Consider the following 27,889-nt stretch of genomic DNA (forward strand, 5'->3'; position numbering starts at 1 on the left):
TCACCCGAAGACAATCGTTTGGCATCCTGGGACTTGCAGTTTCTTTTAGGGGCCGAGTCCCTTAGTTAACTCATTGCTTTAGAGGACGATGCGGACTACAACTCCCAGAGGGCCAAGCGGCACCAGTAGGGTCCTGTACTCTTGCCGCGGCTGGGCGGCTAGTTCAAGTTGCCATAGCTGCCAGTCTGGGCACAGCTCAGTCGGTTGCGCCGCCGCGTCGGGTCAGTTGCACCTTCTCGGTCACAGGTGGCCGTGGGAGCCGGGTGGGGCCTCGGCGATGATCCGGCATTAAGGACCTGGGCTCTCAATCTCAGGTACTTGCCCGCCTCCGCCCCTGGCCCTTTCTTTGCCACTTCCCTGTCCTGTAGACGTTTTAAGTCCCACTTCTCCTTGTCCCAGGGGTGGGGACACTGGCCGCGCGGAGATGTGGGGTGGGGCCGCGGCTTGGTAGCGTGAGCGCCAGGGTGGGGAGAGACAGGGTGCCCGGCCTGCGACCCCCTCCGCATGGGCATCCACAGCCTGGTCTGTGCCAAGCTATTCAGGGAATTTGAACTTCCTGGTCCTCCTTTTGCGAGCGGCACGTCCTGAGCTGTCAAGGAGATCGGACTCATTTTGGAGGTGACTCGCCTGGCCTGGGATAGAGCTGGGATAGTGCTGGCCGTTTTGTACCTGTTCTCTAGTCACAGATGCTGTATCGCTGTATCGGCCTCTCCTGTGCCACCATGGGAGTTGCCCCAACGTTAGCTGCCCGTGATATGAGTTATTTCGTAGGAACATCTGACATTGAATTCCAGCTGCAACTGTGATCGGTTTGATGGGGCTCAGTGGCTTCCGCAGGCTCCTCGTAGGACCGCACTGTAACGTTGTTCCAAGTATGAAGCAAAGTATCTAGCAACAGGGCCTGGCACATTGGAAGTGCTCAGTATTTGTTATTTATATTTACTAATTATGCAGAACAGTGCCGTCAAGTAGAAATATTATGTGACACACACACACACACACACACACACACACACACACACACACACACACACGTTTAAATTTTCCAGTATCCACTTTGTACCAGTAAAAAGGAAACTGGTGATGTTAATTTTAATAGTTTATTTAGCACAATTTATTTATATACAAAATGTTTTCATTTCAACATGTAGTCAATATGGAAACTTATTGAGGCATTTTACAGCCTTAAATGTATATGTGTTTTTAATGTTTCTAAGTGTCCAAAATCTTGCATTGTATATTTACAGCACCTGTGAACTCAAACTGGGGAGATTTCAAGAGCTCAGTAGCCACGTATGGAGTGACTACTGTATTGCACAGTGTAGATTCAAGGTGAAAACTTTGGCAGCTTCATATTGGCACCGAGAAATTGGGATGTGGGTTACAGGACCCAGCCCATGGGGTGAAGGCTATGCTTTGTTAGAAGAGTGAAGTATGCATAAAACCCGAGTGCTCGCAGCGTGTCCGCTCTGCCATTGCAAGACCTGTGTTGTTTGGAGCTCTCCACAGTTTATTTTGATTAACTTTTCCAGAATAGTTTTTTACTTTTTCTTGAAGTGGCTTATAGATGTAGTCCCAGGTCTTCTTATGTGACAACTACTAGTTCTCTGGATACTTCCTGTGGATTCCTACAGACTGCTTTAAAAGCAGTCACAAAGAATTGAAAATATTTCTGTCCACAGACTTTCTTATAACCAAAGACATTTTATGATTACTTATTTAATTGCCGTACTAAATGTGGGTGGTACTGGGTAGCTTATGAAATATATCGTTTAGGCGTACTAGCATATATAGTTCGTTAACTGGCTTAGAAATTCAACTGGGTCATTAAATTCAGAAGCATCATGTTAAATTAATTATTTGACTTAGTTTACCCTCTGATAGACATGCTGAAAGAGAGAGTCCTTTTAGGTGGACTTGGGCTACAATTGCATGATCTGGCCAGCCCTAGGGATGACCAGGCATGGGCAGAAGTAACAAGTGAGGAGTATGTTGGCTGGGCACTTGGATGTGGAGAGTTCCTTTGAGTTCGGTGGGGCTTCTGGATGACCCAAGGAACATTTTCTCTGTTCTCTGATATGCCATGAACTGTATATAGTGAGGGTGAGCTTATTTTCATCTTTTATATAAAAATTTTAAAGTTGTAGGTGTGTTTTAATCCTTGTTTTATTTATCTGTAGGTGGTTTGGGGAAAATATAGGGGCAACCAAAGATTATCTACTTGACTAGGCCTTTTGCCCTGAACCTCATGAAGAAATGATAGGAGGCAGACATATGTGCCTAAGAAGAGCACTGAGCTCAGTGGAGAGCAACACGGTGATTTGGGGGTGTGCTTTGTAAGTATGCTTTCTCCCTGTGTTTCTAAACACATTTTTGCATATTTATAGTGGAAAAGAGTATGTCAACAAATAAGCTTTTGAGAGGCAAGAAGTCCCTTTCTAACAGCGTAAACTTTAAATAGAATGGTTGTGCGTGAGAGTTATAAAAATTCAAGGGAACAGACTAGATACCTTAACAAAAACAAAAATGATGCAATTGTTTCCATTGGACAAGCATTTGAGAACCTATTTTGTCCCAGGCACAATAATAGAAACCTTCTATGTGACATATATGTATGTGACATATATATATAATATTTTTATTACACTATTCTTTTAAAAAATATTCTTATTGATTTTAGAGAGGAAGGGAGAGGGAGAGAGATAGAAACATCAATGATGAGAGAGAATCATGGATTAGTTGCCTCCTGCACACCCCCCACTGGGGATTGAGCCCACAACCTGGTCATGTGCCCTAACCGGGAATCGAACCGTGACCTCTTGGTTCATAGTAGAGGCTTAATCGCTGAGCCATGCTGGCTGGACATCATTATGCTACTAGAGTTCCGATACATGAAATTTGTACAAGAGTAGGCCTTTCTTCCCTTGGCTGCCGGCACCAGGACCTGGGCTTCCTTCGCAGAGGGAGGCCCCGTCCACCCGCCACAGCCCACCAGTCGGTGGCCTTGGCCTCCCTCTTTGGGGTGATGTGGAGCCCCCTATTGATCGCCCCGCAGGCCGGTGGCCTGGGTCTTCTTCCACGGGGCGATCATGGGGCGATGGCCGGGCCTCCGACCAATCGCATCGCACCTACCTTGGCTGGCCTGGCGCCAGTGGGTGTCATAGCATGGTCCCGGATGGTCGTTCCGCTGTTCAGACGTTTGGCCGATTTTCATATTACGCTTTTATTATATAGGATTCTTTGTTTTACAAATGAGACAGTTGAAGCTCAGATGGTACATGTGATTTGCTGGGGATTCTGGAGCCCAAAGGGTGGTTTTCATTCCCAGGTGTTCTTTCTACAAATCTCAGTCCTGCCCAGTATGAAGAGGTGCCATTGCTGTCTAAGATTGCCCTCAGTGGGATTTGATTGACAGTCAGCATTTTTAGATTGAGTACCATATAAACAAAATTTACTGTTATTTATCTTTTATTTATTTATTCAGAAAAATATATTTTTATTATAGATTTCAGAGAGGAAGGGAGATGGGCTATTTAATCTCTTTAAATATTCAAAGGGTTCTATTATCTTAGTTTTTTCAAGATATAATGGTTCTTACATTATTATTGAGGTAAAAGAGTTATAATTCGTGATTACTGTAAAATGAACATATTCAGCATGAATTGTCATTGATAATGATGGATGTAGTATTAAGAACTCAAGTTTTCAGATGTAGAGGTAAAACTCTGGACACTTTTCAGCATTTTCCTCTTGCATTTTGATAAGGGACACTTAAACCTATATAGGAGACCCTTTAGGGCCTTGTGAAAACACTGTCCAAGATCTATGCTGCACGAAGTTCTTAGAATTAAAGAATTTTAGAGCTGGAAGAGCCAGATAAGGTCATATAATCACAAATTCTCAGATGTAATCTTGACATATTTGGGAATAATATAAAAATAATCTAGAGTAGATTCAGTGGTATCCATGTAGTATCACTGAGCTGATTCTAATATGAAATGTTTCAATATATTCATGTTATTCTGTAGTGTGTATTTAATTGTTGCAATAATGTAGTATTACATGTCAGTACATAAAATTCTATAATGTCTCTTTTAACTTCTACATAATATTCCAAATGACTATATTTAATGTATCCCTTATCAGTAGATTTGTAATTCTTTCCTATTTTCTTTTTTACTATTTTAATTCTGCAATTAAACTCTTTCTACATATACACATGAAATGTATACATACATCTTAAACATCTTTTGTTTTCCTAGGATAATATACAGGGTGGGGCAAAAGTAGGTTTATAGTTGCTCGTATGGAAAATAATACAATAATTAATAAATAATAATATAAGAATAAACTCTGTTGTGCATACTTACAACTATAAACCTACTTTTGCCCTACCCTGTACATAGAAGTAGACTATCTGGGTCAAAACATATGCATATTATTTATTTTTTACTTGTCTTGCCAGATTGTTCTCCAGAAAAGCTATCTATTTCAGTTAATATTCTTACAGCAAGGTGTGCCCTTGTCAATCCTGGAGGTGAGAGCTATTTTTTTTAAATTTGTACAAAACAGATAAACAAGCATATCATATTATTATTTTAATTTTCAATTTTTTTTTATTAGGAATATAAAGAACGTTCTATACTTGTTAGGGCCATTTGTATTCTGTGAATTGCCTGTTTATATACCCTTTGCATCTTTTAGTACTGGTTTGTTCTTTTAAAATCATTTTTTTAGAGAGATGATGAATCCTTTGGTTTTGATATAATGCGAATATTTTTCCGTTTGTCCTTCTTTCCCTCTAACCTTGCTTCTAGTATCTTTTTATCAATAATTGTAAATGCTCCTAACAGGCTACAGGGTCCTTATCAGATATTCACTCATCCCTGAAATTCACGTAACCCTTAACATTGATCAGTACAATGCTGGTGTGTGGGTGTTTGGGAGATGGACATATATGTGTTCATATGTATCCATTTAGCTGAAGAACTTAGAATCTACAATGTGCACAGGGTTTGCCATGACACAGGTGCTCAGGATGAGTGGATAAGTGAAGAAGAGAGACATTGTGGAAGAAGTGAACGATGATTGTTATTTTAAAGAAAGAAGAGATAAGCAGTTTTAAAAAACTATTTGTTTATTTTTAAGTACAGCTTACATTGAGTATTATTTTGTATGAGTTTCAGGTGTATAGCATAGTGACTAGACCAGGGGTGGGCAAACTTTTTGACTCGAGGGCCACAATGGGTTCTTAAACTGGACCGGAGGGCCGGAACAAAAGCATGGATGGAGTGTTTGTGTGAACTAATATAAATTCAAAGTAAACATCATTACATAAAAGGGTATGGTCTTTTTTTTTTTAGTTTTATTCATTTCAAATGGGCCGGATCTGGCCCGCGGGCCGTAGTTTGCCCACGGCTGGACTAGACAATCATATACTGTACAATGTTCCCCCTGATATTTCCAGTACTCACCTGTCACCAATCATAGTTATTACAATATTTTGGACTATATTTCCTATGCTGTACTTTATATTCCCTTAACTGTTTGTGTAACTAGCAATCTGTACTTTTTAATCCCTTCACCTTTTTCACCCAGTCTCCCAGCCCCCTCTCCTCTGGCAACCATTAGTCTGTTCTCTGTGTCTAAGAGTCTGTTTCTGCTTTGTTTGCTTGTTTGTATTGTTCTTTAGATTCCATGTATAAGTGAAATCATATGGTATTTGTCTTTCTCTGGCTGACTATTTCACTTACCATAATACCCTCTAGGGAAGATAAGTAATTTTATAGATTGTAGAAAAAAGGAAAAGGCTCCATGGTGAGAGACTGAGGCTTTAAATTGGCAAGAAATGGGTTTGCTTATGAGCAGCAATTGGTACGTTGAAAGCGTACTGAGAATGGACCTAGATGATAAAGAACCTAAGTAATTTGGAGTGTAGTGCTTTATAGTACAGACAAATAATAACTGAGGAGTGCAGATAGCTGTAGATGATAATAATGAATTTAAATGATTTGCAATAATTCAAACAAGCTTAAGTGTGATTCAGTTGTTTTAACGCATTTATTCAAATGGATTTGAAGTGTTTATCTTTGTTTTCTCTATAAAGGACATATTATCAAGTGTTCATATTTTTACTGTTTTGCAGTTTAATCCATATTGTTTGAAGATGTAAGATAATTAATTTAGGCCATTTCTACAAGAATCATTTTACCCAACAATTATTTAATTAGTATTTACTAATTGCAAGGTCCTGTACTTTGAAATTCATCTCTGGATTAATCAGACAGGATAATAAGAAAATGTAATTGTAAATTCATTTAAAAGTGTTCCAACTACATGCCAGGAAATATGCTAGGTGTTGAAATACAACCATGGATTAAATAAATAGTCTCTGGTAAGATTTCCAGTCTAGTGGGGAGAGAGACAAGTAAATAGCCAGTTTAGCAATCTCTGGGCCGTGTTGAGTTGGTATCCACTATGGATACTTGGTGGGGTAGGAGTGGGGGGAGTGAAAGAAGACTTTCTAGGGGAAGTTTCCTTTGAGCTGAGACTTGAAAGAAAAGTAGAAGTTAGCAAAGGGAAAACGAAGTGAAAAGAATGTTCCAAGTGGTGAATCCAGCATAGGTTTGATGACAAAATGAACATGACATATTCTGTGACAGCCCTGGCCAGATGGCTCAGTTGATTGCAGCATCATCCCTTACACCAGAAAAGTTTTGGGTTTGATTCCCCGTCAGGGCCCATACCTAGGTTGTGGCTTGATCCCTGGTCTGGACGCCTGTGGGGGCAACTGATCGATGTTTCTCTCTCACATTGGTGTTTCTCTCTCTCTCCCTTCCTCTCTCTCAGACCAATAAAACATATCCTTAGGTGAGCATAAAGAAAAATTAAAAAAAATTCGGTGGCACAAATAATTGTATTTCATGCAGATATTTTGACATTTCATAACTGTCTTGCTATAATTATAGAGCTATACAAATGCAGAGGAAGGAAAGATCACTTCTGGCTAGAGGTGGACAGCTTCATTGAGATGGTGTTATTTGAGCTATGGCTGGACAAGTGAGTGTTTAAATAGGTGGCAATACTAGATAGCAGAAGGCATTCCACCCAGAACTAATGACATTAATGAGGGGTGGCAGTGGGGGAAGAATAGTTGTTGTAATAGCTGAATGTAGGCCTTAAGTTTTCTGTGGTTCTTTTATTAAGACAGGTGGCTTGCTGAGGGCCTTGAATTCCTGATTCAAGAACCTAGATTCAATCAGGTGGCCAGTGGAGTTGGAATGTATAGGAAAAGACTCAAAAGTCAGAGAAACCATTTTGGTGGCTAGAAATGAGTTGAGAAAAAGTCTTAAATTTATGAGTAGTGCACATGGCAGTGAGCACGGTTAGATGGTCAGAAATCTGGACCTTGGAGAAAGGTTCAAGACTCAGCTCCTCAGCTCTGCTACTCAGTAGCTGTGTAGCCTTGAGTACCTTTCTTAGTGCCTTTAAGCCTCTTAGGTATATATCATGACAGTGTACTGACCTTGTAGGGTTATTGTCAAACAACAATCTGATATTAAAACATTAGTTATTCAGCATTATTCAACTTGAGTTTCTTGAAGGTTTTTGAAATTGAGGTTCTTAACTTCAGTCCTCATCCATTTACTCCCAATAATTCAATTTCATTATAATTGGATTTCTATCTAATCCAGTATCTTTAAAAATTTTTTATGTACATTTAAAAACATTCCAGGAAACAGTTCAGGGGGAGGTCAAAGTTAAGAACTCCAATTAGCTTTTTTTCTTAAAATTTAGAAGTCTATATATTTTGAAAAGAATATGCCAATTATTCTGTTTATCCACTTTGAAAATTAAGAACAAGAAATAAAATTGAGGATATTATGTTAAGCAAAATAAAGTCAGCCAGAAAACCTAAGAACCATATGATTTCATTCATATATGGGATATAAAACTGAAACTCATAGACACAGACAACTGTATGGTGGTTTCCAGAGGAGAAGGGGTGGAGGATTAGTAAAGGATAAATGGGACCAAATATATGGTCACAGAAGATGGTTTGACTTTGGATGGTGGGCACACAATGCAATATATAGATCATGTATCATAGAAATGTACCCTTGAAACCTATATAATCTTATTAACCAATGCCACCCCAATAAATTTAATAATGATAAAAAAGAAATACAGAACTCTTGAAATGTATTTCAGTCCTTTATTATAGAAGAGTTAAAAGGAAAGATCTAAATATATAAAGTAAGTGTGGGGGAAGGAAGAAATATGGGAATTGAGAAGAGTGGAGGAAAAAGAGAAATAGAAAATACGTGTACACCAAAAAGAAAATACAATTTAAAAAATAAAATTTAAGGTTTTATGATGTTTCTGAAAAAAAAAAAAAAAAAGAATGCTTTTCTGCCTGAAGAGGTAAATATTCTTAACAAGAGAAAGGGTTATTTAAAAGACATCTTAAAATAGTTGTAGAAAGTTGGATTTATAGCATATTTACATATTATCTTGTATTCATTATAGAAATCTCTAGTTCTAAGTAGATAAGCACATATGGGTGACATACTCTGGCCTTAAATGCATTTCTTGGGGGAGTGAGGGTGATAAGAAATATGATAGGGATGGAAAAAGAAAATATTTCAGTGATTGGGCAATGTATTTAGAATTTACACAGTTCTGCTCCTAGAAATGTAGTGGAAAAGCACTGGCTTAGAGACACAAGATATGGGTTCTAGTTCTGTTACTGTAACTTTTTATCAAAGCAATGGTGGGCAAGTATTTTATTCAAAGCTTTGTTTTTCTTAGCAGTAAAATAAAGAGTTGCAATTATACCCACTTTGTAGGATTGAATGGAAGTCAAAAGAGAAAGTGCTAAAGAAAATGCTTTATAAGCTATAAAGCAACATAGAAATTTGAGGTATAAATAGCAGTCAGAAATATTTCCCTTTCTTAAAATTTTTAGTGGTGTTTTTTCACTAGGAAAGTCAAGAGGAGTTTCTGTTTCTACTTTAAAAAATAGGAGGAAAAAAAACCAAGTATTATGCTTTATAATATATTTAAGAAACAGCTTGTTTCTTATGAAAATCTTAATGTTATGGGGAGTAGATTAAATAGCCCCAATTGCTATTTATGATTGCCTAGTTTTTCTCTCTCAATAATTGCTAGTCTGTCACTTGTCATATCAATTGCTTATGCTTATTTTGTGCATCCTAATTTGAATTTTCCCTCCCCACTCCCTCCTCACCACCAGAAGACAGTCTGAAAACAACTTGTTTTCTCAAGGAGAGTAGTCTTTAGAGGAAACTTCAGGAAATTAAATTTTTTCTGAACCAAATAAAATGATTTATTAGTAAACTACATATTGTCAACAGATGATCATTGGTGCCAATTCAACGCCAACAGGAATCCCCAATTTGGGGTGTGGTGAAGAAGGAAACTTTATTCAGTGCAAAACAGCTCAATTGTGATAAAGCATAGCCGTGAAAACAGCAAGCCGATGAGGTGGACCTGGGGCCAGGCCCCTCTCTGCTAGAGATCTCTGTTCCTTGCTGGTCTGTTCAGCTGTGTGCTGGTCTGCTCTTCTCCATTCTGTGTTTGGTGCCTGTCTTCTCTGGCCCATGTCGGTCTGTTCAGCTCTGCTCCAGTGAGACAGAGATATCTTTGGTGTTTTATCTCAGCCAGGGATCAGTCTTTGGTGGAAAGGAAAGGTGCACTCTCAGAGCCAGAGGGGAGCTGGCTTATATAGACAGAAGCCCTTGCCTGCGACCTTGATTGGTCTGTCCTCATGCAAACAAGGACTCCAGATCCTTGCAGTTGGATTTGTCCAAAAGGCACTTTCCTGATTGGTCAGAAAAGAGTTGCTCTGATTGGTCAGTGAAGATGTTGATGGGGATAAAGCTGTAAGCTCTGTTTGGATGGGGGAAGCCTCAGTCCCATTGGTTGAAATAGGATTCCAGGAGTTCCTTTATAAGGACTGGCTCAGCAGACAGAAAAACAGTGCAGGCAGGCTTCTGTGTGAAGTGCAGTTTGTGTAGAAATGGCTGCTAGTCTCTGTTTTTAAAATTTGAGCCCAGTTAGCAACCAGGAGACCTTCTTGGTAGGTATCTTCTTTCTCAGTGTTCACAATATATATACCACTTAGCTTTTGCTGCATAACAAATAAAACATACAAGGCATCTGTATATATAAAAGCCTAAGCGACCGATGACTGAATGACTGGAACGACCAGTTGACCAGTTGCTATGACTGACATGTGCTGATCACCAGGAGGCAGAGGCTTAATGCAGGAGCTGCCCCCTGGTGGTCAGTGCGCTCCCACAGCCAACCTCCTGCGGCTGGCCGGCAGCTTCAGCGTCCGGCGTCCATTCCTTCCGTGACCGTCGCCTCCTCCCCCGACCCTGCTGGGACCTTTGGCCTGGGGATGGGATGGGGAACCAGGGTGGGTGGTGGTGGATGTGACCCCTTTCCCAGGGGGCTGAGGGCCGGTTCCCTTGTAGGGGCTGGAGGCCAACCTCCCATGCCCCATCCCTCCTCCCAGCTGGCAGGCCCCAATTGGCCTGCAGTCCCTCTCTTTGTCCCTCCCCCCAGTTGTCGGCCCAGCCCTAATCGCTGGCCAGGCCTAGGGACCCCACCTGTGCACAAATTCATGCACCAGGTTTCTAGTACAACAATAACTTTATTGCTTGTACAGTTAGTCAGCTAAGCTATCTGCTTATTATGACTGGACTCACTTATTTATCTGGGTTCAGCTGGCTGGTCACCTGGTCTGCTGACCTAAGCCGGAAGCCTCTGGTGCAACTATGTATTCCCACACCTTCCAACAGGATATCCTGGGCATGTCTTCTTGGAGATGGGAGAGGTGCAGGGAGGCAAGTTCCAGTGTGTAATGCCTTTTCATGACTCCACTTGTGCCATGTTAGCTAGAATCCCATTGACCAAAGCAGGTCACATAGCTGAGCCCAGAGGAAGGGGCCTGGGCAGGTAACTCGACCTCTGAGAGCAGTGCACGTAGGGATGGGTAAAGAATTGGAGCTAAATCATGAAAGGTACTACATTTTTTATCTGAATTTAGTTTTTGATATATATATATATATATATATATATATATATATATATATATATATATATATATATATATAATAGTAGGAAAATGTTCTAAGTAGATGGATTAAAATCAAGTCCTTTTGTTTGTAGTGGTATTTTGTTCTGGTTTTGGAGTTAGTAGGCATGGCTGATATCAAAGCTGTTACATTAACTCTCAAGCATTTAACCCTGACTAATTCTTCCCAATCAAATTGGTCATTTTTAACTAGGGAAACTCCTTTAAAAAGGTAAACTTCCTTTGTCTTGGTTCTTTATTCAAAATAGGGTTGCAAACTTTGCTAGTAAGTGGGGCCAATCGGTTAACACACTGGGTGAAGCAGCTAGCTAGTAGGAACTTGGGCCAACAGGAAGGTACATGCCCAACTCCAAGGCAGTCATGGTTTATGTCCATGTTGCCATGGGAAAATTCATCCCAGTGTTGCCAGATCTCTGGGTTTTTTAAGAAAAGCTGGAAATTAAAATTTTTATATGAAATATAGTTGTTTTAAAATTAGTATTTTAAAATAACATAGTGAGTGTTATTTTCAAATACATGTTAGTCAGCTGGGTTTGGTCTATAGTCCTCCAGTTTTCATCCTCTGATTTAAGCAAAGCGGTGTCAGAAACTCGGGATTCTAGCTCCATCTTTGCCCAGGCTGATCTCTTGCCCAGCCTGGGGCATTTTGGACAATCAGTAGAGGTTATCTGTACCCCCAGAGGACTTTATTCGTATCTGCTATTTTAAGAATATTGTAGTATATATTTCATTTTCAATCGGTTAGCAAATACAAAAGTCCAATTCCATGGTGTAACTACAAGTAATAGATCCATCTCGAGTTTGCTAGCATCCATTTCTCTGTAATTTTCTTGAGTTTTTTGTTGTTATTTTTAATCTTGACTTTTTAAAAACTTTTTACTTAATTTTGTAAACTGCCTCATTTATTTTAGAAGTGTGTGTGGGTGTATGAATCTAAAATATCTGTGTCATTCTGCTTGTGAGACAGGGAGGGGGTTATTAAGTAACTTTCTTTTAAAACTGCATTGATCTTTAACAAGTGGCACATATGTAATTATCTAAGCAGCAACTAATTTTTTCCTCCGTGCCTGAATAAGGAGTCATTTTGTATGCTGCTTGTCCTTTTCCAGAAATGCCCCTGCTCCCTGCTTGGTGGGCACTGGTCCCTGTGACTCTTTCCCTGGACTCAGGAGCTGGAGCAAGGGGAAAAAAGTGCATCTGGGAGCTGAGCCTGACCTGCTCCACCTATAGGATAGAGGGTGTGTGTTTGTGTGTGTGTAAGAGAGAGAGAGGGAGGAAAGGGAGGGCAGCAACAGGAATAAGTGGAACATCTATACTAATAAAAGGGTAATATGCTAATTAGACCAGACATCTTCTGGATAACCGTCTAGACGTCCTTCCGGACACAGCCACTGTGGCGGGGCCGAGGCAGAGGCAGTTAGGGGCGATCAGGCGAAAAGGGGGGAGTGGTTAGGGGGATCAGGCAGGCAGGGGAGAGCAGTTAGAGTGATCGGGCAGGCAGGCAGAGAGGTTAGGGGTGACTGGGCAGTTGGACATCCCCGAGGGGTCCTGGATTGGAGAGGGTACAGGCCAAGCTGAGGAACCCCCCTCACCCCCCACTTCCCGTGCACGAATTTCATGCACCGGGCCTCTTGTACAATATAAAATCAAATCTAGTGTGTGTGTGTGTGTGTGTGTGTGTGTGTGTATAATAATTAAAAACATTAATTCTCTAAGTCAGAAGTCTCAAAGTGGGATGATTTTTCCCAGTCACCCCTCCCCACCCCAGGGGCATTTTGCAGTACTGGAGATGGGTTTAAATCCATTCCCTGATGGAAGAATGCAAGGTGCTCTGCTTATTTGTACCTTCTCTAGTTCTTCTGAAAAAGAAGTTTTCTAACTGGATCCCCTATCCTTGTCTCATCTATTTGTCAAACTTATGCTCTTCCAGATGGGTGGGAGGATCCTGACCCCACTGCTCCGGCGTTTTGTTGTAGTACTTAGCTCCCTGTAGAGAGCACTTTTACAGCTCTTTATCTCCCATCAAGGACTGTCACTTAATTTACTTACTTTCATCTTTAATTTCTAATGCAGATAAAATTGAGTAAATGATTGCACAAATATGTCCAACTTTCTCTTTCCTTTTAATCACCTGAGGATATGTTTATTTATTGATTTTAGAGAGACAGAAAGGGGGGGAGAGAGAGGGAGAAACATCTATGTCAGAGAGAAACATTGATTAGTTGCTTCTCAGTGGATCCCTGATCGGGATCAAACCCTCATCCTTGGTATGTGTCCTGACTAGGAATTGAACCGGAAACCTGCAGGGGATGATGCTGTACCAACTGAGTCACCCAGCCAGGATTCATGTATCTCTTTGATTTTTTCCCCTATGTCTTATGTTATTTATTGACTTCACAGGGAATTGGCTGTTGATTTTGATCTTATATGAACTTACCAAAAGGGTTTGAGGAGATTAAGTTACAGAGGAATATTGATATCAAGAAGCCAGGCATGACTGAAAATTGTTTGTACATGATAACCTTTCCTGGCTAGTTCACTTTGTCTCTTGAAGTAGGAGGCAAAGCTCTCAAGACCTGCAGCTGTTGAAACAGTGAGAAATGCCTTCTAAAATTTGAACTTTGATAATGATTAAGCTTAGAATACACTCCCCACATCCTGTGATCCCCTTAAATATCAACATCATTTCCTTGAACGTGTTCTTTGAGGACGGTTGCCTTGGACAGGGATGGCTGAGGCACTTGGAGGCCACAGAAGTAATCACCTACTTAACATGCACTAGTCAGCTTTTGTAAAATGTCACCCTTGATGCTGGGTGCTTATCTTTTATGGAACAGCTTGCAAATTCTAATTGTTTTAAACTGGCTCTGAGGAAAAGAGACTTGAGAATCAATAAATTACAGCTCTCATACATACAAATATGCATCATTATAATGAGGACAATCTGATGGCTTTTTAGGTCAAATAACAGAAGAGGTGGACTTGAGTTTGTACAGACTCACTGCCAGTCCTCTCATTACAGGGCCAAATGCACTTTTACTCCCCCTGCTCACAGTGTTCAGGTTTGCACATGGGCATTTGTTTTTGATGGACTTTTTCCTCAGTGGGAGCGAATTGAGGAGTTTCATTACTCACTCTGGTGGCGGTATGTCATCTTTATAAGGCTCGTTAAGGCAGAAGCAACAGTATTTATGCCTTTAAATACTGATGTGTTGGGAACAGAAAAATAAAGTATTTTTAGAGTTCTACCATCTGGTTTCAGACCCAGAGCTTTCTCTAAGACTCTGGAGACTTTCACCCAAGGTCGCCTGTCCTAGTCCTCTCTAGTCTTGGAGAAAGCTCAATGTCTGGAAAGCAGACAGATCAATGCTATTGCTTCCTGATCAATGAGAAGTTTTGTTGTACTAGAAGGTGGTAGTAAGAGAATATTTTCTGCTTTTTCTCCAGTTGACGGAAATGCTTTTCTCTCCTTTAATCAGAATTTGGGTGATTCAGTTTTTTAAAATTGTTCTTTAAGAGTTCTTCAATCGTTCTTCAAATTTAGCAACTCTTTTCCCCCCAACAGATGTCATGTTGAAACTTCTTGTGATAATGAGAATGGATTTTTAATCCAACTGAACTTTTTCCTTTTGAATATTTAAAAAGAATGATGAAGATTTTCCTTGAGCATTCATAGATGTTTTTCTACCAGTCTTAATAATTCTTCTTTGGGCTTCATATTGTAATTGTGGTTAATATAATTCATGAACCATTTAAATTTGTTTCTCAAAGCAGAATTTGATTGCATACTTTATGTGAGTACACATTAATGTGTTTTCACATAGTCCTTCAACTTCTAAGTTCATTCCAGTATTAAGAATGTTTTTTGAGCCTTGGCCAATGTGGCTCAGTTGGTGAGCTTTGTCTCATTCACCTAGAGGTCAGGGGAGGGCAGTTGTGGGCAATTGGGCTGGCAGGGGAGGGCAGTTGTGGGTGATCGGGCCGGCAGGGGAGGGCAGTTGTGGGCGATCAGGCCAGCAGGGGAGCAGTTAGGCGTCAATCAGGTCAGCAGGGGAATGGTTAGGGGCGATCAGGCTGGCAGGCAGAAGCGGTTAGGGGCAATCAGGCAGGCGAGCGGTTAGGAGCCAGCGGTCCCTGTGGGATCAGGCCTAAACCGGCAGTCGGATAGCCCCCAAGGGGTCCCAGATTGGAGAGGGTGCATGCTGGGCTGAGGGACACCCCCCTGCCCCTGTCCACAAATTTTGTGCACCAGGCCTCTAGTTGGTATATAAGAAGGCCATAGATTTCTGGGTGTTAATTTTGTATCCTGCTACATTGCCGAATTCATTTATTAAGTCTAGTAGTTTTTTGGTGGAGTTCTTTAGGGTTTTCAATGTACATTCTCATGTCATCTGTAAATAATGACAGTTTTACTTCTTCTTTTCTAATTTGGATGCCTTTTATTTCTTCTTCTTGTGTGATTGCTATGGCTAGCATTTCCAGCACTATGTTGAACAGGAGTGGTGAAAGTGGACATGCCTGTCTTGTTCCTGTTCTTAGGGGAAATGGTTTTAGTTTTTGCCCATTGAGTATGATTTGGCTGTAGGTTTGTCATATAAGGCTTTTATTATGTTGAGGTATCATCCCTCTATTCCCACTTTGCTGAGAGTTTTTTTTTTTTTTTTTTATCCAGAAAGGGTGTTGGATTTTGTCAAATGCTTTTTCTGTATCAATTGATATGATCATGTGATTTTTGTTTCTCAATTTGTTTATGTGATGTATCAGGTTTATTGATTTGCATATATTGTATGCTTTAAACTTATGCCTTAAACTTATGATTTGCATATATTGTACCAGCCTTGCATCTCTGGAATAAATCTCACTTGGTCATGGTGTATGATCTTTCTAATGTACTGCTGGATCCGATTTGCTAGAATTTTGTTGAGGATTTTAGCATCTATGTTCATTGGGGATATTGGTCTGTAATTCTCTTTTTTTGTGGTGTCTTTATCTGGTTTTGGAATTAGTGTCATGCTGGCTTCATGGAGCTTGGAAGTGTGCCTTCCTCTTGAATTTTTGGAATAGTCTGAGAATCGAACTGTGACCTCCTGGTTCATAGGTCGATGCTCAACCACTGAGCCACACCGGCTGGGCAGGAGTTGCTCTTTTAAAGCAGAAAAAACAAAGGAGGGAGAATTACGTGAGGAAGTGACTTATGTTTTCAAATTGTATGTAACTATTATGACAAGCCAAAGGACTAATGTAATAAATACTGTAAAAGATCAAAAGTAAATAGCTAAATTAATCTCTTATTCCCGTTCTCTTTACCATTTGCTTGACCATGATCTGAATTCATTTTTAAGGATTTGTGTACATCAATGGCAGAATCCTCCAGTGATTCAGACCACTTCCGCTCTCATGACCGGTTGAGTCGATGGGCTGCCAGGTCAATACACAGGGATATTAGAAATCGTCCTACAGTCGATGTCACCAAGAAGGTCAACACTATCACAAGTACTTTACAGGTTAGTTTAACACTGGATGCTTTAAATCAATATTAAGTAATAAATAGTTAAGCTGAGTAATAGTTTCAGTCACTGTATTAGTTTTTTTGAGCCCATAACAAATTACCACAAAATTAATGTCTTAAATAACAGAAATTTATTTTCTTAAAATTCTGTAGGTCAGAATCAGACACTAATCTCATTGGGCAGTAATGAGGGTGTTGGTAGGGCTGCATTTCTTTCTGGAGGCCCTAGGGAAATACCTCTCCTCTTGCCTTTTTCCAGCTTCTAGGCTGCCCACAATTTTCTGTCTTGTGGCCTCGTTCATCTCCAAAGCCATCAGGGGTGGGTTGAGTCCTTCTCATAGCACATCACTCTGACTACCTCTCCTGCTTCTCTCTTCCACTTTTAAGGACATTTGTGATCACATTGAGTGCACCCAGTAATCCAGGTTATTGCTCACCTCAGCATCCTTAATTTAATCACATCTGCACAATCCCTTTTGACATGTAAAGTTTCAGGAATTAGGGTTTGAACATCTTTGGAAGCCATTATTCTGCTTACCACAGTTAGTAAGGATATTTGAAATATATGATAGGTTGTGGAAAGTGTTATATTTCCAAATAAAATATTATAGGAATGAAAACATTAGGGATTACCATCCTTTAGCTTCTTGTGGACATGTGCCTTGGAGAAATTGCTCATATTTTGGCTTGGATAAATATATCAATCAGATAGATTGCCAACTAGATGATATACATTTAGCTTCTATTGAATTTGAAAGTGTTAAGTCAGAGGGGGAAGAACTCAGGACTTGAATTAAACTGAGAGTTACTAATTATTCATCCAAGCCAAAATATGATTATTCATGGATGAATAATAGTGAGAGTCCATTTTGATTTGGAGGCTAACTTTGACAGTGTTTGGAGATTTGAGTGAGGGCAGTTTTCATTCTTCCATAAAAGGGGCTTGGGAAATGAGGTGGGGGAAGGTACTACAGTCACAATGGGAAAAAGAAAACTCAGAAATAGAATTTTTTCCCCCTACTTATTACTCCCTTACCTTTGTTTTACCTGGATAAGCATGGATTTTGGCTTTTTATTGCTCTGGGTTAATGTGCTTAGATTAAAAAAAGGCTAATTTCTAGTGGAGAGGCCATTATTTGATTTACTTTTTCTTTTTAAACTTAATATGGCAATGAATTTTGGAGTACAAATTCTTGTACTTTCCCACCACAGAGACACATTAGTGTGTGTGTGTGTGTGTGTGTGTGTGTGTGTGTGTATTAAATGATCACTTAAGGAGTGAGGCTATTTTTTTGCATTGGTTTTAAAGAGAGTGGAAGGAAGGGGGGTTGGGTAGAAAGAGAAACATCATTGTCACAGAGACACATCAATTGGTTCCTCCCACATTCACCCTGATTGGGGGTGGGAATTGTTATCTGCGACCCAGCTACCTGCCCTTGACCTGGAATCGAACTCAAGACCCTCCGGTGGGCAGGCCAGCGCTCTAACCATTGACCCACGCCAGCCAGGGCAGTAAGTATATATTTTTGAAAGAAATACCTCCATTAATCTCTCAGGTGAAACCTAGCATATTTAGGTAGAAACCATTTTTGTTATGATTAGAGCTAAATTTGTTGTTTATAGCTAAAGGGCAAAGGATACTTTCCCCCCCCTCCTAATTCAGTTCTCAGATAAAGCAATAATTGAAATAACATGAATCCCAATGATTTGCTTCTCTTATAGATAATCTACTAGATTAGTTCTTTTAGCATTCTTTTTCATAAAGGGGTGTGAATTAGTTGAGGTGCACAAGTTGATAATGAGTGTTTTTTTCAGTTTATGGTTTTGTTGCTGACTTTTGGAACCTTGGATAAGGATTTAAATTAGGTACTTTAGATTTCACATGAGTAAATTGCAGATGGATTTTAGTTTCTCAGTTGTGTTAAGATTTATTTGATATTTATGAAATATAGATATCTGACTTAACTATGATATAAATTGTACCTTTGCAAATGGTTGACTTAGCTGTTTGAAATACTACTATGACTGATTGGGAAAAACATTGTTTGGATCAACTAATAAAGTCCATTTTCTTTCTCAAGGACACCAGTCGAAACCTGCGACAAGTGGACCAGATGCTTGGACAGTATCGAGACTATAGTAACGGACAGGCAGGTGCTATAGAACACGTAAGATGTTTGCATGTTTGTATTTTCTCTTACCTTTTTGGGAATGCAGAGCTGAGTATTAGGGATGTGACCTAAAGGAGATAATAATTGTTAACAGCTTTAACTTTTAAACTGCTTCACTATTTTGTAGTATAAATTTAGGTTAGCTCATCAGTTAGATTGCCAACTAGATGATATACATTTAGCTTCTATTGAATTTGAAAGTGTTAAGTCACAGGGGAAAGAACTCAGGATATGAATTAAAATGAGAGTTACTAACTTTGGGCTAACTCTCATGGGGAGGTAAGAATTTTAAGGACAGTAAAAAAATTTTAAAGTAATACATGCTCATTGTTTAAATAATAAAACTCCGATCTCATAGCCCTTTTGAGTCCCATTCCAAAAAGGTAACAGTTTTGATAGTTTCTTATATATTTTTTCAAACATTTTCTATGCATGCATAAGCTTACATGTGATTGCTTTATAAACTGTAATCATATGTATTGTTATGCAGACTTTTTCATTTAGTAATATATATATATATTTTATTGAGTTTTTACAGAGAGGAAGGGAGAGAGATAGAGAGTAAGAAACATCGATGAGAGAGAAACATTGATCAGCTGCCTCCTGCACATCTCCCACTGGAGATGTGCCCGCAACCCAGGTACATGCCCTTGATCGGAATCGAACCCGGGACCCTTCAGTCCGCAGGCTGACGCTCTATCCACTGAGCCAAACCGGTCTTGGCTCATTTAGTAATATATGTATTATTTTCCATATGACACATTCTTTTGAAATTACATTATACTGCATAGTATAGGTGTATTAAGTTTGTTTTTTTTTTTTTTTTGGTATTGTAAATAATGCACCAATGACCATTATGGTTCTCATGTTTTTCTGTAATCATATGTGATTCATGGGAGCAGAGTTGCTGGGTTGAAGGATATGTATACTTACAATTTACTAGATATTTCAAAATTGCCCTCCCAAGGATGTTCCAGTTTGTACTTACTTCACATGGGGATGTAAGAAGGAAACATATCCTTATTCTGGAGTAAAAGGAATATTTTTTATTAATATTTTGTTAATTTAATCTATATTATTTTCTCTTTTGAAATTTGTTAATTCATCTGCAAACTCTTGGAAATCCAATTAAATTTATTTCTCCATGTTTTCAGTATGAGTTTACACTTTAATAAGACTAGAATTATATTTGTACTATAATGATTGCCATATATATACATATCCTATATAATAAAAGCCTAATATGCTAAGTGCCTGGTGGTCCGTTCAACCAATCAAAGCATAATATACTAATGATATGCTAAGGCTGCTCAACCGCTCACTGTGACGTGCACTGACCACCAGGGGGCAGATAGTCGACTGGTCGACCAGTCACTATGACATGCACTGACCACCAGGGGGCAGACGCTCAATGCAGGAGCTGCCCCCTGGTGGTCAGTGCGCTCCCACAGGGGGAGCTCCGCTCAGCCAGAAGCCAGGCTCATGACTGGCAAGTGCATCGGGGGTGGTGGGAGCCTGGCAGTTGGCAGTTGGACATCTCCCAAGGGCTCCCAGACTGCTAGAGGGCACAGGGCAGGCTGAGGGACACCCCCCCCCCCCCGAGTGCACGAATTTCATGCACCGGGCCTCTAGTGTGTGATATTCAATATATATATACTGAATTGTCACATAACTTCCGAGTTATAATTGAAGATTTGGTATTTTCTTCTTATAAAACAGAAGAATAGTTAGCATTATTTGCTTGTAATTGGAAACTAATTGCTTGTGCACAGGGAAATGTATCTTCTGTCATAAGGTTTTCCACTATCATTTAGAAAATAAACTTGGATTTTTTGCAGCTAAAAGATTTTCATGATTTATGATGTATTTGACAGATGGAGCTATAGATTTTGTATATTTGGGTAGCTCATTAAATGCTGTAGATTAAACTACTTTATTAATAATGGGAGTTAATACTCTGCCTTTTAATTTTAGTGAACAATTAAAAACACTAATAGCAGAGAACAATCCTACTTTGTCATAGTGAATATTAGATGCTTGCTTATAGTAGCAAATTTTCTTTGAATTTGCAATTGGGAAATGAAATTACGAATTAGAGAAACTTCTGTGCAATAAGCATTTAAAAAACAAAGTATGTTCTACTATGGCAGTAAGCCTTTGTGGTAGGCCTTGAGTTGAATAATGCTGAACTCTGGGGGCTTTATATATGGGAAGTAAATACATTCAACAGGTACTTCATTTCCATCTGAGTTGTAAGTACATAGTATGCAAAGCCACTTTATAAAAAATAAGACACAGGAGAGCAAGTGTCTTTCTTTGGCTTCAGACTTTTTCTTAGTTTGGTCTAGAGTCTCCTCCTGAATTTCTCCAAATTCTTGTCCTGTTAAAGCAGTTGGTTCTTAGTGATTTTCCCTGCCAACAAATCAGAGGAGTAATGTCACTCATTGCCTGACATTATACTCACTTGATAGAGCAGTGATCTTCATCGCGCCCCCTATAAGTTACCTGGGGAGCATCTGCCATAATCTATTGGAAGATGTGCAACTCAGGAAGAGTATTTCTCGCAATAAGTGATTCTGATGGGCTCCTCAATGAAAATTGTTTTCTTATCATTAAAATATTTACTGTTATGGAATATTTTACACCTAAAAATGAGTATATGTAATGTGCTAAGGATCATGTGATTTATCTAATCTTTCTATTTATATTCTTTTTTAAAAACATATTTTTATTGATTTTAGAGAGGAAGGGAGTGGAAGGGAAAGATAGAAATATCAATGATGAGAGAGAATCATTGATTGGTTGCCTCCTGCACACTTCCTACTGGGGATCGAGCCTGCAATCCAGGCACGTGCCCTGACTGGGAACCGAAACGTGACCTCCTGGTTCATTGGTCGATGCTCAACCACTGAGCAACACCAGTTGGGCTCTATTTATATTCTTGAAGTCCTTGAAGTACATGGTAGTATTACCCATTTTTTCTTTTCTTTTAATCAATGTGTGCACTGTTTAGGGAGGAACCCTGGAAATTGATGTTTTTATTTTTGAGGCTATGCTACAACTTATACAAGTCCTCTTGCTGTGAAACTTGTTATATAAAAAAAAATCCTGTAACAGTTTAATCTGTTTTAACCAATACTCAACTGTTAAGAATTTTCTCCCTGCTAAATATCTATTGCCTCATTGAAATGAGCAATTCTTTTTTAAAATATAAGGGATTTCCTAGAAAATGAGATCAACTCTTTTGCTTTAGGGAAGACAAGAATTTTTATTATTAACTTAGATTTTATAAATGATTCTATTGCTAAGCCTCAGGACATGGATGTTTTATATATGTATTTAACATAGTTATTTGATTGGGGTTTAATTTTGTGAACATAATTTGCCAGTTGGTGAGAGGGAATATAAATAATCTATATGGTGTTTTCCTCCTGAGATGACCTCACCCAACAAGAGAACTATGAGAATCATTGCTGTTGGTTTTGTGAGGCCTTAGGGTCAAGAGTCATGTTGGGTCATCTTTTTGACTACTTTTCCTTGAAATGTACATAATTTCACTGTTGACCCCTTGAATCTTTCTAACATAGATTTAATTCTTTTTTTAAAAAAATATATATATTTTATTGATTTTTTTACAGAGAGGAAGGGAGAGGGATAGAGAATTAGAAACATTGATGAGAGAGAAACATCAATCAGCTGCCTCCTGCACACTCCCTACTGGGGATGTGCCTGAAACCAAGGTACATGCCTGCAACCAAGGTACATGCCCTTGACCGGAATCGAACCTGGGACCCTTCAGTCCACAGGCCGACGCTCTGTCCACTGAGCCAAGCCGGTTAGGGCCATAGATTTAATTCCTTGCTTATAATATGTGAAGCTGAGCAGTGGTAGAGGGTAGCAGGGCATCTGTAGTGTTTTGTAGAGAAGCAGCACCTGCCTTTTCACAGTTTCCCTGGGAATTTCTCTGTAAGCTTAGCATATCCCAGGTGCTTTTAAACTATCAACTCATTTAATTCTCTCACCAATCCTGTTAGGTAGATACTATTATTTTCCTCATTTACAAGATAAAAAACTGGGGCACAGAATGGTTGCTAACTTGCCCATAGTCTCCTAGCTAGTCAGTGACAGTCTACGATGTTATTCTAAAACCTAGTGCCTGGATTCATTTACCTCGTTTACCTCATGGTTGCTCACATTTTTATGATGTTGTGAATCTATATTTCTGAAAATTGGGGGTTTGAATTCAAAGCTTAAAGGGTTATATAATTCACATTGATAAACTAGATTTTGGAGATTACCTTAACTGATTGAAAAACAGAAGCCCATTGTCACACAAGTCATTAATTAGTGTTGTAGCTGGTGCTGTGTCAGAAATTAGTTAGATGGAACAAATACAGAAACAGAATTGGGAAGAAATCTGGTGCTGAGCTAGGACTGGCATGGACAGATTGTCAAGGTTGGCAGTTTTGGCTGGCATTTAGGCAACATGGTGGATTCTGCAGCTTCCCTACACCAGCATTGATTTCCCCTTTTTTTCCCAAGTAACAACCATTGATTTTTCACTATTCCAGCCAATGAGCCATATTTAGTCAGATACAATGACATAGGGTCTTTGGGTTCCTTGACTTTCATAACCTTAAAGAAGGGTCATTATTTCTCATTCTGTAAATTTCTTGGGAGGTCTGAGAACATTTGGGTCAAAGAGGACCTGTGGGGAAGGTTTTAGTTAAAAGCTTATTTTAAACATTTATTATATAGTGCAATTGATTAGGTTGGTGTTTAGAATATTTCTAGAACTCTGTGTTCCTAGTCATAAGACAACAGGGACTGTTTTTGAGTTAATGCTATAAAAATGGAATGCCCTCAAGAAAGAATATTCAACATAAAAAGTTAATGCTTTCTGCAGTGAAAGTGTAGCTGATGATGCTAGAGTAGTTCATATTGGGTATAAAAGCAAAATACAGTTCCCTTGATTCAGATCAGCTGATTTATTCATTTTTAAGGTAAAGATGGGTGAAAATATAGTAATAGCAAATTAAGCCTTAGCGGCTTGCATTAATAGGTAATTTTTCTCCTAATTAAGTGTTCCGTTTAAAATTTCTTTTGGGAGTAATAGGATGTTACCATCTGGCACATGAACTTTGGAAGAATTTAAATGTTAAATAATAAACTCCAGGTTTTTGTTCTATTCGGTGGGTTTCAGTTGTCAAATATACTGACTGATACCCTAAGGTTAATGGTTTAGAGCCAGGCACAAGCTACTTGTAATCTCTCAAAGCTGAAGGCATGTGCCCCTTTCTCTCTGGCCAGGTTTTACTAGTTGTCCTGAAGTTGAGAACTAGCCACAGTCTTTTAATAACTTTAATGTTAGATAGTAAGAGTCTACGAGTAAGAATTTATAATCGAACAATTAAAGTCTGCGGGCTTCTTTTTGTAAATACATTTCAAATCTTAGAAATTAGGTTCTTAGAATTCTGTTTAAAATTTTATTACCAAGTCTCACATGAAACAACTGGATAAGAGAATATTTTTTACAGACTTTTGCTTTGAGTCTAGAGGAAAAATGTAGATTTTGGAATCAGACTTCAAATTGAATTTTGATTTTTCTGCTAGAAATCATTTAGTTACTTTGGGCAAGCTACTAAACCACCTCTATGTTCATGAGCAAATTGTCTGCCCACCCAAAATACAGTAATGTACTATTAAGGGTACCTTCCATTTTACACAGTAGTAATGCTTCAGTTTTTTTCAGTCTAATATCAAATGAGCAGAGGTAAAAGAATAGATTTAACATGTAAATGAAGCATTTATAGCAGATTGTGAAAATGTCATTGCATGTTTTGTGATGTGGGAAAGAGAGAAATGGAATCATCACTTGGTCTGTGGCGATGTTGTCATTAGACTCTAAGAATCTACACTTTATTTTTTTTTATTTTTTATTTTTTAAAATATATTTTATTGATTTTTTTACAGAGAGGAAGGGAGAGGGATAGAGAGTTAGAAACATCGATGAGAGAGAAACATCGATCAGCTGCCTCCTGCACATCTCCTACTGGGGATGTGCCCGCAACCCAGGTACATGCCCTTGACCGGAATCGAACCTGGGTCCTTTCAGTCCGCAGGCCGACGCTCTTTCCACTGAGCCAAACCGGTTTTGACAGAATCTACACTTTAAAAAAAAAATTCGGGTCAGCTTTAGCTCAAGCGGTTACTTCGGATTCTGCTTGTTGCAGACACATAAAAAAAAATTTTTTTTTTTAATTTCAGAGAGAGAAAAAGAGAGGGAGATAGAGATAGAAACATCAATGAGAGAGAAACATCGATCGACTGCCTCCTGCTTGGCCCCTGCTGGGGATCGAGCCCGCAAACCAGGCATGTGCCCTAATCAGGAATTGACCTTTTGGTTCATAGGTTGACATTCACCCACTGAGCCACACTGGCTGGGCAAGAATCTGCACCTTTGGAATCAGTACCACAGTCTCCTGTGAAGCATTGTTTTCATTTCAGCAAATAGCATACTGAATTAATGTTAAATTGGGCTTTATTAGTGTTGTTTTGTTTTATTTAACTTCAAGTTTTAGTTTGCTTTTGCACCTACTTAGGAGTTATAATCCTAAAACATTTGAAGAAACTTTTATTATTTTACATTTTGTCTCTTCATCTCTTTGATTTTGTGCTTCAGGAGTGATCAGGTTAGTTTCATGCATCATGCTTAGATTTTGTGCAGTGTCTGCTGTGTTATTGCTACTTTAAGTGTATATTTTAATTCTGTTACATTTTTAGTTTTGTATTGTAGGTGGAGGACATGTTTTTGCCTTGATATTAAAAAAATCTTTATCCTGCTTATTTACTTTTGCATTTCATTTTATGGTCTTTATCAGTCTGTTCATCTGTTCAATGGCTTTTGATATACCTTTTAAAGTTTAAAATGAAGTTGTCAAATAGTTTATCTTCTGAAATGATTAATTTCTCTTGTTCTGCAATATTTTTCCCTATGTTCCATGATGGCTTTCCCCCCATTTTTGTTAACGGGTTGTGTGAGTGTGTGTGTAAGTTTATTTTATTCATCAGCTTTTAGTTACAGCTCAGGATTTGTTAGCAAAGAAGCCTACATAAAAAAGGATGCTGGCATACTCTGCCTCTGGCATCAGTAGATAAGATTATTTTGGATCAACTCTCTTACTCTGAACAACTAGAAAGGCCAAAAAAAAAAAAAAAAGTAAAAAATAGTATTACGAATGCATCAGAGACCTACCAAAGCGGTGAGGCCTTTTGTAGTAAAAATCTGGCTCCTTTCTTCCATCTACACCGTAGCCGATTTCAGAAGAGGCTGGAAGCAGGAAGGCTAAGATCAGAACTATCAATAGACTCAAAAGGCTGGGAGATCAAAACTGGAGTTCAGCAACCCTCCAGCTTTCAACTGGGACTCCAGACAGGAATGAGTAAGAGGAATGGTGAACTGAAAATAAGAGAAGTGATAAACTGAAGATAGACTAGCCCTTCAATGGTTCTCCACCTTCCTAATGCCGTGACCCTTTAATACAGTTCCTCATGTTGTGGTGACCCCCAACCATAAAATTATTTTTGTTGCTACTTCATAACTGTAATTTTGCTACTGTTATGAATAGTAATGTAAATATCTGATATGCAGGATGTATTTAGGCGACCCCTGTGAAAGGGTCGTTCGACCCCCAAAGGGGTCTTGACCCACAGGTTGAGAACCACTGCCTTATAGGGACAGAAGCCCAGCTTTGGATCATCTTAATTCCTAATTGGATAAGGCGATTTGGGATTCCTAGTGACCTTAGTCTGACTTCCTGCTAGAAGCAAAACCAGATTTCTCCTGAAGGAAGTTGTCATCATCCAGAGTTTTAAATGGTCTCTATAATTTTTAATATATAATGTCTATCACCTGATAAAAAAATATCCAGGCATATGAAATTATAAGAGGTGACTGAAAACCAAGGGAAACCATAAACAATAGACAATAGAAATATATATGGGACTATAAAATTATTATGCTTAATCTTTTCAAAAAATTAAAAGCTTGAGAATTTTGACAAAGATTTGGAAACTGCCAAAAAACCCAACCCACAAATGATAATTTCAGAAACTGAAAAATATAATTTAAAAAATCAATTAACTAAAATTCTTAATAGGTGGATTAAACATCAGTTTGTATGCAGTTAAAGAGAGAATTTTGAATCAAAAGATTGGCCAGCATACGTTAACCAAAAAGAATGGAGGAATGAAATGATGAAAAATATAGAAGCACATAGGAAACATGATAAAAAGCCCTAACTTAACTGTAGCTGGATTTTCAGGAGAGGGGAGAAAGAGTGGGCATCAACAAGGTCTGAGGGGATGATGGTGGAGAATGTAGAACACAATATCATAGATTCAAGGATCTCTGTGAGTCAAAAATGGGATAACTACAAATAAAAGTGTACATGGTAACATCATAGTAAAACCACTGACAAAGTCCAAGAGAAAAATCTTAAAAATAGCCGGAGCTATAAAAGGCAGATTACCTTCAAAAGTAGCAATAATAAGAAATGATAGCTGACTTTGCTTCCAAAAGTACAGTGACATCAGGCTTAGCTTGAAAGATGTGACTAATAAAGAAAAAAAAACACACACAGGAAAAGTTAATAGAGCTGGTTCTGTCATTGGCTTGTGTGAACTAAAATCATTTTCCATTTCTAATCCTTTTCTGAGGTTACAGATTGGATTTGAGATTTTTAACTTTAACATTATTTAATTTTATTCTGAGCCTTTGTCATAGATTATTGATATTCTGCTTTGTGTTCATTGTGTAAGACTTCTGATCTAGGTAATATGTTAGATATAGTTCCCTTTTATTTATATGTAAATTACTCTCAAGATCGATGTTGCTTCTCCCAGGGCCTCATCTGTATGTTTCCCTGGATTGATAGGCTGGGTCCTACAGTTGTAAACATGCAGGCATGTTATGGCAATTTAGGGAAGCGGGACAGAATGTATAGAAATAGTAGCCTTTAGCCTTTGTTTTTTTTTAGAAATGAGGGTAACAATTGAGGTAGATTCTTGAAATTCTAACTGTGC

General features: G+C 38.8%; 1 protein-coding gene across 8 annotated transcripts in view; it reads left to right on the forward strand.

Annotated features, from left to right (window-relative positions):
- The first annotated feature begins 126 nt into the window (after nucleotides 1-126).
- CEP128 (centrosomal protein 128) overlaps nucleotides 127-27,889 on the forward strand; it is a 343,429-nt gene continuing 315,666 nt past the window's right edge. For 4 of the 8 annotated variants that reach the window (XM_059688957.1, XM_059688982.1, XM_059688992.1 and 1 more), the window contains exons 1-4: nucleotides 127-314; nucleotides 2,181-2,336; nucleotides 16,468-16,629; nucleotides 18,716-18,802. In XM_059688957.1, coding sequence (XP_059544940.1) covers nucleotides 16,483-16,629; nucleotides 18,716-18,802 — 234 coding nt within the window. In that variant the 5' untranslated portion in view covers nucleotides 127-314; nucleotides 2,181-2,336; nucleotides 16,468-16,482. Of the gene's footprint in view, nucleotides 315-2,180; nucleotides 2,337-4,465; nucleotides 4,538-16,467; nucleotides 16,630-18,715; nucleotides 18,803-27,889 lie in introns of all 8 variants that reach the window. The other 4 variants (XM_059689000.1, XM_059689018.1, XM_059688963.1 and 1 more) reach the window with 3 other exon arrangements.

The sequence above is a fragment of the Myotis daubentonii genome, chromosome 1, assembly GCF_963259705.1.
Source record: "Myotis daubentonii chromosome 1, mMyoDau2.1, whole genome shotgun sequence".
Taxonomy (NCBI): domain Eukaryota; kingdom Metazoa; phylum Chordata; class Mammalia; order Chiroptera; family Vespertilionidae; genus Myotis; species Myotis daubentonii.